The sequence below is a fragment of the Cyprinus carpio genome, chromosome A25 (genome assembly GCF_018340385.1).
Source record: "Cyprinus carpio isolate SPL01 chromosome A25, ASM1834038v1, whole genome shotgun sequence".
Taxonomy (NCBI): domain Eukaryota; kingdom Metazoa; phylum Chordata; class Actinopteri; order Cypriniformes; family Cyprinidae; genus Cyprinus; species Cyprinus carpio.
In genome coordinates this window covers 17975712-17992472 of record NC_056596.1, presented here as the reverse complement: position 1 = coordinate 17992472, position 16761 = coordinate 17975712, and the positions used below count along the sequence as shown (strand labels likewise).

Genomic DNA, 16761 nt, shown 5'->3' with positions numbered 1-16761 from the left:
AAACCACAATACAATTTTTCTATATCCAACCTACAAACAGAAGCTGAAACCGTGTGCTCTGGAAAGGAAAACCATCAGAGTGTGGTCTGAGACAGCTGAACTAACACTGAAAGACTGTCTGGTATGTACTGACTGGGATGTATTCAGAACAGCAGCAATACAACGGGACTCCACAGGCAAATTTTTTGAATATGCATCAACTGTAACAGCGTTTATCAGCACATGTATTGGCAATATCATACCACAGAGGACCATTTGCACATATCCAAATCAGAAACCATGGGTTACTGCACAAGTATGCTCCAGTCTACGTGCTCGCTCTATGGCTTTTAAGTCTGGGGACTCTGAAGCCTACAAAAAGTCAAGATATTATGTTCGCAAAAGCATTAAATCTGCCAAAGCATCCTACAGTCATAGACCGGAAACTTACTATGCTACACATGACCCAAGGAAATTGTGACAAGACCTAGCTCACATAACAGACTACAAAGGCCGGACATCTGCAAACATCTCTGTCCGATGAGCTCAACCTCTTTTATGCACGTTTTGAAGCCCTGAACACAGAGTCCTGGACAACACTGGAAGTGATTCCTGAGGAGGGGGCACAGGCACTGACGCTAACGCCAACACAGGTTCATAAGTCCCTGTCTGTTTCAAGTCCACCACTAACATCCCTGTCCCCCCCAAAAAAACAGCAGTTTCAAGTCTGAATGACTACAGACCTGTGGCCCTCACACCGGTTCTCATGAAGTGTTTTGAGAGTCTCGTCAAGAAACACATTCAAAGTATTGTACCAGCCACCCTGGACCCATTACAGTTTGCGTACAGGACTAATAGATCAACAGAGAACGCCATTTCATTTACCCTTCACAAAATCCTAACTCACCTGGAAAATAAAGACAGCTATCAATCGGCAATCAACACTATCAATCCCTCCAAACTCATAAACAAGATATATAACCTAGGCCTGCCTTCTACACTGAGTAACTGGATACTGAGCTTCCTCACCAGTTGACCTCAACATTTCCGCCTCGGAAAACACTCCTCCAGCACCATCATAATGAACACAGGCACTCCCCAGGGCTGTGTACTCAGCCCGTTGCTGTACACTTTTTTCACTCATGACTGTGTTGCTAGCCATCCTAACAACATCATCATAAAATTTACAGATGACACCACAGTCATTGGCCTTATCACAAACAATGATGAGACCGCATACAGGAAAGAAGTGTCTGAACTGGTCACATGGTGTGAGGATAACAATCTCACACTGAACATCAGCAAGACCAAGGAGATGGTTGTGGACATGAGGAGGAGTGAGCGTCTCTATCAGCCTCTGCTGATCAGAGATGCTGAGGTTGAGAGAGTGGGCAGCTATGAGTTCCTGGGTGCACACATCTGTGAGGACCTCAAATGGACAGTAAATACAAAGAAACTAGTAAGTAAGGCCAATCAAAGAATGTACTTCCTGAGTAGGCTAAGGAAATTCGGCATGTCATCACAGATTCTCCATAACTTCTACAGAAGCACTGTGGAGAGTGTGTTAACTTGCTGCATTGCTGTGTTTTTGGCAACAGCACAACACAGGATAGAAAGGCTTTACAGAGGGTGATAAATCTGGCCCGGAAAATCACAGGGACTGATCTCCCCTCACTACAGAACATATACAAAAAAAAGGACCTGCAAATGGGCTTGCAACATCATCAAGGACACCACCCATCCCATCCACAATTTCTTCACTCTCATGAAGTCTGGGAAGCAGTACCGGAGCACTGCAGCCCGAAACATCCAGACTCCAGAAACAGTTTATACCCCCAGGTCATTAGAGTGATAAATAGTCAAAACCCACTGCCACTTCCACCTGTATCATCAGGATAAACTCAGCCTGTTTAATGGCACTCTGCACTTTACCTGCTGAACCTTCATACACTCATAACGCATGTGACTTACAATTTAAACACCAGTCTTTACACTGACACTTTATCACCACTTGACACTTTACAATTTGTCACTTTATTGCTACTTGCACTGCACATTTATTCTGTGAAAAATGTTAATTGACAGATTTTTTTTTTCTAATTAGCATACGGGTTCTCTTTTTCCTTTTCTTTCTCTTTCATCACTTTCTTTTTTAAGCTATTATTATTTATATTTTTACTTACTTTACTGTATTTTCTATATTTTTTTACATACTTTGTATTGCCTGTGTAAGTTATATTTGTTCCCATTATACCCTGTCATTCTCGAGAGGAGTAAGCAAAGTAAGAGTTTCATTGTACTGTAGTACAAATGACAATAAAGTTCTTGAATCTTGACACATACTTTGCATGTCTACATATCTAACAAGTACTACGCATGACGTCACCGTTTTCAAAGATTCCCATATTGGGTGTTTACACGGACATGCTGTTTTCAAAAACTTGCACTTTGAAACCCGTTTTCCATTTTCAGTCCCAAAAAACGCCGTTGTCGTGTAAACGAACAGGCAAAACTTCCCTGACCAGGTTTCCCGTTTATGGATGAAAACGTTGTCTTGTTAACGGCCCCTTAGACTGACTGTTATTTCATTTTCACGGAAGATTTAAATGAAAAACTGATGCAAGAAAACAGGGAACTTCAGCTGCGTTATCTCGAACAGAAACAACAACTGGATGAAATTAAAGAGCGCATGAAGTTCTTTACCAAGGTAAAGTGCAATATTTGTAGCAGTAGAGAGGAAACATAGCACTTTGAAGCAATAGTTCACCTAAAAAGAAAATGACCATGAAATAACTTTTACTATACAAAGGATTTTATTTGTTTCCCATTGTTGCCTAAATCTTACACTGTGTTTTAAAGGAAAGTGAAATAGATGCAGCTGAACTCAGTGAAGCCCTCATGCTTATAAAGGTAAATTCTGAACATCTGTTAATTAACTCATACTAATTACAAATGACTAGATTACTAACATGCACTACTGGTCAAATGATTTGGGTCAGTACTTTATTTTTTTTTTTTTTTTTTTTATAAATGACGTTTAGATTCGTAGGAGTCAGAAGAGTGGAGAGCTTGGATTTCTGGAGAAGGTGGAGGAAGATGTGAAAGTGGATGTGGAGCGATCTTTGAGGGAACTGCAGGCCACTCATGCTGAGACCATCCAAGAGCTGGAGAAGACCAGGAACATGCTCATCATCCAACACAAGATCAATAAAGACTATCAGGTTTGATCAGTCCTCGCACTGATAGACTAACAGACCTTAGATAATCATCACTATCTGTTATCAAGAACTCAATATGAAATCAAAATTTACTCTCTTTACTTCAGTCATTAAAACATATTCCTGTATGATTCAGTATTTCTAAAATCTTAATAGGTACTGCAGTGATTTAATGTTGGTCAACTTTGATGTAATAACGCTTTCAGAAATAATAGAAAATAGCAGTAGATTTGAAAGAAGCCCTATCATTCACACTTGAGGGTAAACTTGAGCATGGCTAATGTCTTTAAATGTCTGTATTGTTGTAGGCTGAGGTTGAAGCTGTCACTCGAGCGATGGACGATCTGAAACTTGAACATGAATTGAAGTCAGAGAAGCTGGCTCAGCTTCTGGACATGAGAGCTGCCAAGATCAAGAAACTTGAAGGTTTAGCTGCATCCAACACATGATCTTCAGATTCCCGGTGTTGCAGTCATGCTTAGTAAAACTAAATCTTCCTGTGTCCTTCCAGCCCAGCTGAAAGACATTGCATATGGAACCAAGACCCATGTGTTCAGACCAGATGTGACCAGCGATGATGTTACAGATGAGTTTGATGAAAGCCTCCGCTTGGCTCGAGGCGAGAACCTTCTGGAAATTCACTTGGGGAAAGCGCAGTTCTCTCCCGAAGCTGTAGAAAATCTAAAGGACAAAGATCCGTCCACCTTCTGCACGTACGCCTTCTATGACTTTGAGCTGCAGTCCACAGCTGTGGTTCGAGGTGCCCGTCCAGCGTACAACCTCACGTCTCAGTATCTCGTGAGAGTGGACGAGCTCTTCTTGAACTATCTCCACAGCAGCTCAGTTACGGTGGAGGTTCAGCTCGCTGAGGGTTTGAGCTTCCGCACGGTGGCTGCTGGTCAGCTCAGGTTAAATCAGCTGCTGGAACGAGATGGCAAGGTGTTTGGCATCATTAAGTTAGTTGGTGAGTCTGATACTGGTAAAGGACATTGTTCCTGTTGAGGTTGACCAGTATGGGTTTTTTAGTTGCTATTAAAAGAATTGTTCAATCTAAAAGGAAAACTCAATTACTTGTCTTTCTTTCTTTTGAGGAACACAAAAAGGAGAAGTATAGCAGAATGTCCAAGCTGCTCTTTTGCACACAACGCTCTTAAAAATAAAGGTTCTTTGTTGACATTTTGTTTCCTCAACATCCATGGAAACTTTTCAATGCACAAAAGGTTCTTCTGATTATTAAAATGGTTCTTCTAGAACCCAAAATATTTCCTTTATGGCATTGCTGCAAAAACAATCTTTTGAAACCTTTATTTTTTGAAGAGTTAATGAAAGTGGAAAGTGATTTAAACTGCCCAAAAGGACAAAACAAACCATAAAGCTTTCATTAAAGAGGTTTCCATCTGTTTGTAGGTGTTACAGCTGAGATCCAGGTGTTTGGTGCTCTAGAGTATTGGCTCAAACTCAGGGTTCCTATGGAACAAGCCATTCGCCTTTATAAGGAGAGAGTCAAAGCACTTGGTTACCTCAACACAAGCATGAGGGACAGCCAGGTACTGTTTACAACCCCATCTATGGCACCATTTCATGTTTTGAAACATGCTAAAATGACTTGATCTTTTTGCTTTATTCTTCAGGCTTCGGTTCCTAGTTCCCCATCATTGATGGATGGTGATCTAAATGAACTAAACATCACCATACACTCCTGCTGTGATCTCAAATCCAGAGGTCCTCACACCCAACCCAGCCCATACATCATCTACAAACTCTACAACTTCCCTGACCATGATACTCCAATCATATCCTCCACCAACGAGCCACAGTTTGAAGATCACATGGTCTTCCCGGTGGCCATGAACTCTGATTTCGATGCGCTCCTGAGGTCAGAGGCTCTGGTGTTTTATGTGTTTGATGATTTGGATGTTGAGAACCAGCTGTATCTAGGGAAGGCCAGAGTACCGCTCATCTTGCTGGCTCACGATAAAACCATCACTGGTGAGGACAAACACTCGCAACAATTTTACATAGACTGAATTTGGTTGATTTTCAAACGTTAAAGCCCCAATGAAATGGAAAATAAAGTATTTATGTATTTATTAGTGCTGGGCAACGATTAATCGCATCCAAAATAAAGTCTATTGTTTACATAATATATGTGTGTGTACTGTGTATATTTATTATGTATATATAAATACACACATACATACATGTATATATATTTAAGAAAAATATATTATGTTTATATATTAAGTATTTATATATAATATAAATTGTGAATATAACTCTATACATGTAAATATTTTCAAAATATAAACATGCATGTGTGTATTTATATATATATATATATATACACAGTACAAACACATGTATTATGTAAACACAAACTTTTATTTTGGATGTGATTAATCATGATTAATCATTGCACAACACTAATATTTATTTATAAATACTTGAAAGAAAATAGTTTATTAAGCTATTTCATGGAGTCTGTTTAATATTATCATTTTTTAAAGAATTCAATGAATTTGAAAAAACAAGAATACCATTAATATTAAGGTAATATTTTGAGCTAAATATTTTGAATTAATAAATACATATAATATTTTGTGCAAATATTATTTTTTTTTATTGCATTTTTATTACAAGTAAAGTCACTTTTATTTCAATTGTGCTTTTTTTACAATACAGATTGTGTCAAAGAAGCAAAACATATTAAGTGTTTGTTTAGGAACACTGCAAAAAAATATAAAATATGCAGTAAAATTGGGAAAAACTGTTAAAGTGGAACAATAAAAATAAATTAATTAATTAGAGGTGATTTTCTAAAAAACTAGCCTATGCAATTGCTTCTTAAGCCCCGTTCACACCAAGAACGATAACTATAAAGATAACTATAAAGATAACTATGTAAGCGTCCACACCAGCAAACGATATCTGTTTATTACTATCGCACACTCGTCTGCCACTTTAATTTCTCGAGCTCGTTACTGCAGGATGTATTCTGATTGGCTGTCAGTATATATTGTTCATCAGCTAGAAAAAAATTGTTCTGAAAATGATTCCAATGATATAATTTCTCTGTGCCTTTATCATTATAGTTGTGGTTTGGACTCTGCTATTCTTTAATATTGAGAACGATTTTTAGAACTATATCTTTATAATTATCTTTATAGTTATCGTACTTGGTGTGAACAGGCCTTTAGGCAAATTTATCTTATTATAGAGATGTTTAGATATTTTTGCTGGAAAATATGACAAGACTGCTGATTAAGATTAGTTTTATATATTTATTTCAACATAAAGACACCTTTTAATATTGGAGTTTTTATTGTGATTTGTATTTTTTTTAAGGTATGTTTGAGCTCAAAGACCCTGAGGGACTTCCAAGCGGTCAAATCAGTGTGACTTTGAAATGGAAGCTCACGTACCTTCCTCCAACATCCTCGGCTATCACCACACAACAGACCACAATCACCGGCAGAACGACACCGGAGAGACAGACATCCCAAAACAAGGAGAAAACACACACAGAAACACAACTGATGAACAAAGACCCTCCACTAATACCTCAGCCCACTGTTTCTGAGGTGATGTGTCCCCAAAACGTCCTGGTCCATACATAAATCAATGCTGAATGCTTTTTGCTGTTTTGTCATAGTAGAATATATATATTTTTTCCTGTTCTTCATACTATAGGCACCAATGCCCAAACCCAGGCAGCGAACTCTACCAAAATCAACTACTAAAAGAGTTTCTTTTGTGGATGTTACAGAGCTTGAAAGACAGGTAAAAGAAAAGTCTGCTCTGGTTTAATTAGTGGTGTTTGCTAAGTCAAGCATTGCTATTACTGTTGCTCAAATTAAGGCATTAATTAGCCCTAAGTATTATCTTGTACCATATGTGCACTTCTGTATGTGGTGTTTTGCTTATGTATTTTGCATGTGTTTGTATTAATAATCACAAATGGAGCAGACTACAGCCTCTGATGAAGGTGATGATGAAGAGCCGAAGTCATCCGTGTCCCCTGCACCAAAGGTACACTCGTAATACTGTGAAATTTACAGTTTAATAGGAATACAATAGAAAAGAAAAAAAAAGGTTCAGGAATAAACAATATGTGACGCTGGGTTCCTCAGACCGTCATAGTGATGGAAGCAGGAGAGGCCACTGCAATCAGTGAGGAAGAGGATGAGGAAGAGTCTCATTTCTCTGAGGGTCAGGTGATCACCGCCAGCTCTCAGTCTGATGAGTCCGAGATTTCTGAGGAGCTGCAGGAGCCACTAACAGGTGTGCCTGTTTAGAGTTATGGAAATTAAAATCCTTTAAGCATGCCAGGCTATGATATTTAAACTAAATATAATATATAAAAATATTTTATTTATTTATTTAGTTTTATGAATTTTTTTTTCATTTATCATTTTTTTTATCACCTTTAAATACTTCCAAACCTACACGTTTCCTTTTTGTGTGAAACACATAATACATTATTTTTTAAACAATGTTCATTCTGCTCTTTTCTTAAAAAAAAAAAAAAAAAAAAAAAAAAAAAAAACACGGATGGACAAAAAAAAAAAAAAAAGTATGTTGGTTATTTGCAAAAAATCTTGCACTTTTTCATTATTAAAGCTCATTTGCGTTTGCGTAGTATATAATTTTACAAGCTCTGCAGCATTTTTATGCAATTTAGTTTCATTGTATGGAAAAGAGCAACTTGAACATAATTCAAAACATCTCATTTTGTGTTTCACCGCAGCACAGAAGTCACATATGTTCAGAACAACATGAAGTTGGCTAAATAATGAGAGAAGTTAATTTTTATGAAGGCTTTAGGTTCAGGGTTTAATTTAAACTCTAATTAGATTCCATGTTACCACAAACTTAAAGTGCTTCTAGTATAAAAAAATAAAGTTTGTGTTTTGTATGTGTTATTGTGGGCAGGAAGGCCCCTGTGCTTCGGCCCTTAGTAGAACTTGTATTCAGTAGGGACACATATGAATGTTTTGGTGAACCAATACTTACTGCTGTGCGTTAGTATTCAGTTTCATATGAGGAAGCAGCTGTGCTATTGTTTTTCGAATGTGATGAGAATCATTAATATTTCATTCGCTGCTGCCAATAATCTTATGTGTTTCCTGCTGACAACCCACAACATAGATGTTAATATGTGTTGACCTTGGCCAAGAGGCTGTCTTTAAAATGTTCACGTCTAACGTCTCTCTCTTACCTGTTGCGGGCCACTTGAGGCCAAAACGAAAGATGGATGAGAAGAAAATAAACAACCCAAACCCTTCACGAACACCTTCTATATGGAACTAGGCTAGAAGTGATCCATTTAATGATTAGTGGTCAACTGATATTGTATTTTTTGACAGTCGATGCCCGATATCTTTGAGACCAGGGTGGCCGATGGCCGATATAAAGCTGGTGTGTATGTATTATATATATATATGAATAAATCTTTATTTTAATTAATATTTAAGAAATTTGAAATAATTTGAAAATGGATTAAAAATGTGCTAAATAAACATACTTTAGATGACAACTTCTTGATTCTGTTATGCTATGACAACATTTTTCACAAATAAAGAAATATTTTAAAAAATAGCGATTATCGGGGTTCAAGCACTTTAAGGCATTTGAGCACATAAATAAAAACATATTATTTAGCAAGCCTGTAACAAGCTGAATCAGTGATTAAAAAGAGCATTTTTGGCAATATACAGGTAATTTACCATAGAAATATAATGTTTATTAACATTTATGGTGGTTATAGCGTCACCCATGGTCCGATCTGCATACAACTTTGCATGCTTGTTCAGAGTCATCTGTCACATGAGCTCACTTAGTTTCATGAAGTTCTGCATTTTTGTTTAGGGTTTATGGACTTTGGGGTATATTTACCCACACCTATATTATAAATGAATGAATTGTACTACAGTGGTTTGGTTGAGATTGAGCGTAAAACCTAGGACTAGTTTGCAAAAGTAGGTTTAGATAATCTTGAATAATTAATTTTATTATGATTTAATGATATCATTAATGAATTAATGATTTGATTGACAGCAGTGGTTCTAGAGGGACACTATACGGTCCGATTGTCGAGCACGATTTATGTGCTCACACTATACGTGTAAAATAATCGGGTTGTGCAAACTATGACACAGTGTATGGACAATAGCCAGAGATATCTTCAAAAAAACAAACAAACAAAAAAAAACATCAGTTCTCGGTGATATCAAGAGAATTTGGCATTTCCAATTATTGCTTAGCAATAATTTCAGTGCATTACTGATGCACAGCAAGGATAATAAAAGATTAAATGCTCACCTTCATGGTTTAAAACTAAAATATTTCTAATTTTGTGAAGTGTTTGTGTTTGTTAATAAATTGCAAAATGATGGACAATAGTTCACATTTTCCGTGATAATAACATTGAGTAAATATGAAATAACTTTGTGAATAAAAAACAAATTAATGATTAAGTAGATTAATAAAAGAGGAGTTGGAGTATCTAGACGAGTTGGAATGTAAGATGTGAGTATATGTTTTATCCATTATCGGCCTTGGCGATATATCGGTCGACCACTACTAATGATCCTCTAGAGCTTTAAATTCTGTACTATCAAGTGAGCACAATAAATAAAACACTCTGTTGTCTCTGCAGATGTACAGGGCGAGGATGATGATAGCGATGACTGCATTGTTCCTGCTCAGAGCTCACAGCATAAAAAACAGGTGTGTTGTATCACTTTACATCTGAGTGTGTTTAACAAATGAACAGTGTTTTTCTGTGCTTGACCGATATATGAAATATATTTTCTTATATTTGTTTGTGTGTTTTGCTGTATATATCCAAGACACTACAGATTTTTAGCTTAACTTTTCTTATTAACATGTCTACTCATTTAAAAATAATAAGAAAATAAAATCTGAGATCAGTAAGATCTTTCTTTCTTCCTTATACTTTATACTTTTAATACACTTTAAATTGCAATTTATTGCTGTGATCATTACTCCAGTCTTCAGTGTCATATGATCCTTCAGAAACATTCTAATATGCTGATTTATTATCAATGATTGATTAACACAGTTGTGCTGCTTAATATTTTTTGGAACCCTGTGATACAACATTGATATATATATATATATATATATATATATATATATATATATATATATATATATATATATATATATATATATACTTAACAACAATTGTAACAATATACATACACTACCATTCGGGTTTGCATTTTTTTTTTTTTTTTATAATAAAAGTGATAGTAAAGACCTACAATGTTACAAAAGATTTATATTTTAATTAAATGCTGATCTTTTTAACTTTTTAAATTTTCAGCCTTGATAAGCATAAGACACTTAAAGAATATTAACAATCTTATACCAAACTTGAATTAATCAAGTAATAATCACAAATGAACACATCTGTGTGAACAGGGTGATGTACATTCAGAGATTTAAATGGTCAGCTTAGTGTTAGCTCACACTTTGTCATAAGAGGACTGTCAAAAAGAAACAGAGATTTAACGACTACTGTCAGCACAAACTTAATGACCTAAACACTCCAGCAATGTGGACGGCTGGTTTGACAGATTGAATCAAATGATACACGGATTGACAAAGCCTCTCCAACCTCCATCATTATCAGAGAACTATGCCCTGTAGGTTACATGTCTTCATCAGGAAAGAGAGATAGTTTTTCCGGTGTCCATCATTTCAAATGGTGGACTATTCTTTGTGGGTGTTCTGTCAGATGTAGAGAGTGATTGGAGTCCCTGAAGATTCACAGCGAGTCTCACCATGTCAGCTGGTGTGAGGTTGTATGTCAGTTGTGATAAGGTCATGTGATGCTTTGCTTCACCAGCCGTCCGAGTGCATTCGTGTGGAGATTGTTTCAATGAGTCTGAAGCCAGGCTCAAGAGTGGCGGAAGACAATGCAATTGTCCGACTGTTTGTGGAGTACTCTTTCCTGGGCCTGCCATCAGTCGAGACCCCACTGTCCCTAAAGAAACCTCTGCCTGGACACAGCGTCTCCTACAACTTCAGCAATGGTGAACAACAACATTCATACTAATTTGTATGCAATACCAACCATTGTAATTGTTTTACTTTTTCTGGTATAGTATACAGCAGTGTATTGAGCCTTATGATAGAAAGTTGTGAGAATTGTTGCATTGATTAGGAATACTCTGAATTTTCTTCTGGCCAATTTTGGGGTCTATACCTCAAACCTTCTAGAGCCACCATAGACTCATAGTTACACGTTTCTGCTTTGGTCAACAACAGTGGTTCCTGGTCCTGGAGACCCTGGATGTCACTGTTATCTGATACACATATTTGAGGTCTTGTAGATTTTTCTAATGACCTGATTAGTTGAATCAGTGTTTGATAAGGGAGACGTAAAATGTGCCATGTTGGGGTTTCTCCAGGACCAGGACTGGGAACCACTGGTCTACAACAGGGGTCTTCAGTACTGCTCCTGGAGAGCCACTGTCCTACAGAGTTTAGCTCCAATCCCAATCAAACACACCTGAACCAACTAATCAGAGTCTTCTAGAAGCTTCCAGCTCTGCAGGATGTTGGCCCTCAAGGAGCAGGATTTTCCTCAGGTTTAATGCAAAGCTCAATAAATTTGAAAAAGTGGTTTCAGTTTCTGCCCAACTAGACAACTTGGATAACTTGATCTAAAGAAGGGATCTCCAATCTAGCTACCATCCTGCAGACTTCAGTTCCAACTCTGCTTCAACACTTGCCTTAAATTATCAAGTAGCCCTGAACACCTTGATTAGCTGGTTCAGGTGTGTTTGATTGGGATTGGAGTCTCCAGGAGCAGGGTTGGAGACCCCTGATCTAAAGTCATGACTCTGCTCCATTTAGATTACTTGGGTAATCCAGTGTTTTCCAACCCTGTTCTTGGAGGCACCTCAACACTGCACATTTTTTCACTCTTCCTAATCAAACGTATCTGAATCAACCCACCAGATCATTAGTAGAGACTCCGAGACCTGAAATGGATGGGTCAGATAAGGGAGACATCCAAAACGTGTAGTGTTGGTGGGGCTGCAGGAACAGGGCTCAGAAACACTGGGGTAATCCGAAATACGCTTATCAGCCACGTTGACTGCCCACCATTTTGAATTTAATGTTATTTAATACCTTGCTTGGACACATAATTGGTTCTTGTCCCTGTATTATTTTACTAAACAATGCCAAATAAACATGATCTTTATTAGTAATTCATGAAAATAAAGAAAGAGACCTAAACAACATACAATGCTGTGACAGTGATCCATGTGGATAAGGAGAGTAACCAACCCAGACGGCAAACTCTGAGGGCAGTGCTGGAGGGCCGGAACAGACAAATAGAGCAGTGAGACTCTTTCTGATCTGTAATCAGTTGCTCATTAATTTGTCATTTAAAGTATATAGTTGTAGCACTGTGCTATCCAGCTCTAGTAAGTAGCTGACTCTTTCATTGGCTGTGACAGCATAAAGTTCACGGTGGTGAGTGACCCTCCTGAAGAGGAGGAGCAGGATGAGGAGTGCGAGGATGTGGGCGTGGCCTACCTGCGTATTCTCGATATCATGGAGAAACACCGAGACATGAAGGACGTCAGCCTCAACAGTAAGTGTGTTTACTTGGCATGACAAAATTCCAGTCACAAAACAAAAGTTTTCATTTTTAATGTGAATATTACAGTGCTGCTTATTTATGTGATCTCAAATCTTGGAAAACTTGGTCATTAAAAAAAAAAACTAGGACCTGGAACACTGTTTTCAACAAAGTATCAGTGAAAAGAGATGTTTAACCTCTGAAAATGTTGAGGTGGAGCAGATATTTAATGTGCTTAAATTTTTTAATTTCTTAAAGCGATACTCCACCCCAAAATGAAAATTTTGTCATTATTCACTTACCCCCATGTCGTTCCAAACCCGTAAAAGCTCCATTCGTCTTCGGAACACAATTTAGGATATTTTGGATGAAAACCGGGAGGCCTGTGACTGTCCCATAGACTGCCAAATAAATAACAGTGTCAAGGTCCATAAAAGGTATGAAAGTCGTCGTCAGAAAACTCCATCTGCCATCAGACGTGCAATCTGGGTTATATGAAGCGACGGGAACACTTTTTGTAAGCGAAGAAAACAAAAAAAACAACTTTATTCAATAATTCCTTTGTCAACGATCTCCTCTGTGTCTCTTCATATCACTGTATGCTGTGTATGCTCTTCTGTATCATCCGCGCCAACAAGGATGCTACGTTTCTACGTGTATTTAGCTTTGATTTCAAATAAAACAGCGCATTCTTGTGGCGACATCAGAGGAGACCGTTGACAAAGGAATTGTTGAATAAAGTCGTTATTTTTCTTTTTTTTCACTTTCAAAAAGTGTTCCCGTCTCTTCATATAACCCAGATTGCACGTCTGATGGCAGATGGAGTATTCTGACGACGACTTTCATACCTTTTATGGACCTTGACACTGTTATTTACTTGGCAGTCTATGGGACAGTCACAGGCCTCCTGGTTTTCATCCAAAATATCTTAAATTGTGTTCTGAAGATGAACAGAGCTTTTACGGGTTTGGAACGACATGGGGGTAAGTGATTATTGACAAAATTTTCATTTTGGGGTGGAGTAAATATGTTTATCTAACATATGTAATAGTTGTTTCTCTAAAGAACACAATATTCATGCCTTTTTATCCAATGAAAGACAATTTGTACCCTATTCATGGAAAGTGCCATCTGCTGACTATAAAAACTTTTTTTTTTTTTTCTCTGTCCCTCACTGTAGTTGTGGACGTTCAGGACAGCAGTGAAGTTATTGGCCATCTAGTTGTGACTGTTGAAGCTCTGGAGGCTCTAACATCCATCATGAAAGATCCAGAGCGTGATCAACCTCTAACTACACTTGCTTAATTGACCAAAACCAGTGATTTACTTTTTACAATTGTGGAATATTAAATGTTCCTTGAATCATATTAGTTTTTAATTAGAGTCACCAAAACGAAGTTAAATGTAATGCATGGGGCGGTCCGTTTGGTTTTAAACACTACAGACAGTATAACATATGGGAACAAAACAGTCCTTTATGTAAACGCCATCACGCGGCTTTGATCCCTTACGTTGTGAAATCAAATCCTAATGTTTCTCTTTATGGCCTCCAGTGTTGCGTTTGATGGAATGCTGATGTTTAGACCTTTAATAACTTTGCTTAATGAAAAGGCTGTTAAGCCTCATTAGGCAGCGCTGTGGCAGGCGGCGATATTTTATTGAAGGTGCAAAATGAAATCTAACTGGATTTAATGGGATTAAATCAAGCTCTTTAAAATGCTAATGCAGATTTTCACGCGTATCGAGCTGTGGCGCTCGCTCAGACACTTCTTCTGTTTTGGTGTGTGCGATCGAGTGTGAAATGTTACTGTTATCTGCACTGCAGATCATTTGATATTTTCTTTATAGGTCTGCATATGAGAGTACAATTCGGATTATTTAGTATATTTTGTAGAGATGTAGATGTTTTATTGTGAATGTACCTTTGTAGACAGCCTTATTAACAGATATTTGTAAATGTTTTATATTTTTGAACATTTCAGAGTAATGTATTAAAGAGTTTTAGTGTTATTTCATTTTGTTCTCTGATTTTCTTAAAACCTCAGTTTTTCAGTTTTTTTTTTTAAATACTTAAAGTAACAACATTTAATACTCCAAACAACACTGGCCCCTGTTGACTTTCTTTGTGTGGACAAACAAAACACAGGCATTTTACAAAATGTGCACGAGTTGACGGTTTCTTTTTTTTTTTAGAGTTTGTTAAAACCTAGGGAATCAATAATATCTGCAGATGCTGTGTAGCCATTAGCATTTATTTCAATGGTAGTTGCTTGGCTGGCATATATATATATATATATATATATATATATATATATATTTATATATACAGTACAGGTCAAAAGTTTGGAAACATTACTATTTTTAATGTTTTTGAAAGAAGTCTCTTCTGCTCATCAAGCCTGCATTTATTTGATCAAAAATACAGAAAAAAACAGTAATATTGTGAAATATTATTACAACTTAAAATAATAGTTTTCTATTTGTGAATATACTTTAAAAAAATAATTTATTCCTGTGATGCAAAGCTGAATTTTCAGCATCATTACTCCAGCCTTAAGTGTCACATGTAACATCCAGTCTATCACATGATCATTTAGAAATCATTCTAATATTCTGATTTATTATGAGTGTTGGAAACAGTTCTGCTGTCTAATATATTTGATGAATAAAAGGTTAAAAAGAACTGCATTTATTCAAAAAAAAAAAAAAAAATGCTAATAATATATATTCTAATAATATATTTTCTTTACTATCACTTTTTATCAATTTAACACATCCTTGCTGAATAAAAGTATTGATTTTTTTTTAAAAAAAAGAAAAAAAAATTACTGACCCCAAATTACTGACCAGTAGTGTATATTGTTATTACAAAATATTTATATTTTAAAAACATAGCTTCTTTTTTTTTTTTTTATAATTTAACATCATATTAAAAAAAGTATCCTAAAAAAGTATCACATGTTCTGAAAAAATATTAAGCAGCAGAACTGTTTCCAACTTTGATAATGGATCATCATATTAGAATGATTTCTAAAGGATCATGTGATAATGATCCTAAAAATTCAGCTTTGCATCACAGAAATAAAAGATAAATTAAAGTATAATAAATTTAAAAATAATTATTTTAAATTGTAATAATATATCATAATATAACATTTTTTTTCTGTATTTTTGATCAAATTAATGCAGGCTTGATGAGCAGAAGAAACTTCTTTCAAAAACATTAAAAATAGTAATGTTTCCAAACTTTTGGTCCGTACTGTATATATATATATATATATATAGATATTTTGATATATGTACTATATATATATATATATATACACACACACACACACACAACACACACACACACACACACACACACACACTACACACACACACACACACACACACACAGTCCCAGCAGTATGTAACCTGCATTATTTTGAGCCAATCACCTGAGCATGATGTTAACAACATTAACTGGTCAAACTTTGACCACTGATAGCTATTTGCTTAGCATTATTAAGTCTCATAGCAAGGGCTAGCTGATATCAGCCAAAAGAAAATTGATTCAGTGGTGGAACAAGTTCTCATGTTTTGATGAACGAAGACAAACTTTTTTTTTTTTGATAATGTATGTCACATGCTCTGATCAGTCATGTACAATAAGAAGGAACATACTAAAAAAAGTCAATAAAGTCCATAGCTAACAAGCTAACTCATGCTAACAAAAGAAAAATAATTTGTGTCTTTCTCCAGAAACGTATTGGCAGATGTTTTAGTGAGTTTGACGGAGCTTTCAGTGAGGCTGTACTACTGTACATCAGTATTGGATCTTGGATGGCTAATGATCTCTCTAACGGGGTTCATGTGTTCAGCCAAGCAGCATCATTAGCCGAGCACATGACTTGATCAATATCATAGGTCGATACCGAGCACTGCCGCCCAGTTCTG

At 36.4% G+C, this 16761-nt stretch overlaps 1 protein-coding gene across 1 annotated transcript in view; it reads left to right on the top strand.

Annotated features, from left to right (window-relative positions):
* The window catches only part of LOC109056335 (protein fantom-like), a 19266-nt gene extending 4429 nt beyond the window's left edge, over positions 1–14837 (top strand). The window contains exons 7-22 of the mRNA XM_042715753.1: positions 2580–2686; positions 2839–2889; positions 3021–3200; positions 3506–3623; positions 3709–4161; positions 4605–4744; positions 4829–5186; positions 6543–6778; positions 6888–6977; positions 7155–7226; positions 7328–7478; positions 9856–9926; positions 11074–11260; positions 12495–12579; positions 12698–12834; positions 14003–14837. Of these exons, the coding sequence (XP_042571687.1) occupies positions 2580–2686; positions 2839–2889; positions 3021–3200; positions 3506–3623; positions 3709–4161; positions 4605–4744; positions 4829–5186; positions 6543–6778; positions 6888–6977; positions 7155–7226; positions 7328–7478; positions 9856–9926; positions 11074–11260; positions 12495–12579; positions 12698–12834; positions 14003–14127 (2561 nt within the window). The 3' untranslated portion in view covers positions 14128–14837. The remainder of the gene's footprint in view (positions 1–2579; positions 2687–2838; positions 2890–3020; positions 3201–3505; positions 3624–3708; positions 4162–4604; positions 4745–4828; positions 5187–6542; positions 6779–6887; positions 6978–7154; positions 7227–7327; positions 7479–9855; positions 9927–11073; positions 11261–12494; positions 12580–12697; positions 12835–14002) is intronic.
* Positions 14838–16761: the final 1924 nt, after the last annotated feature.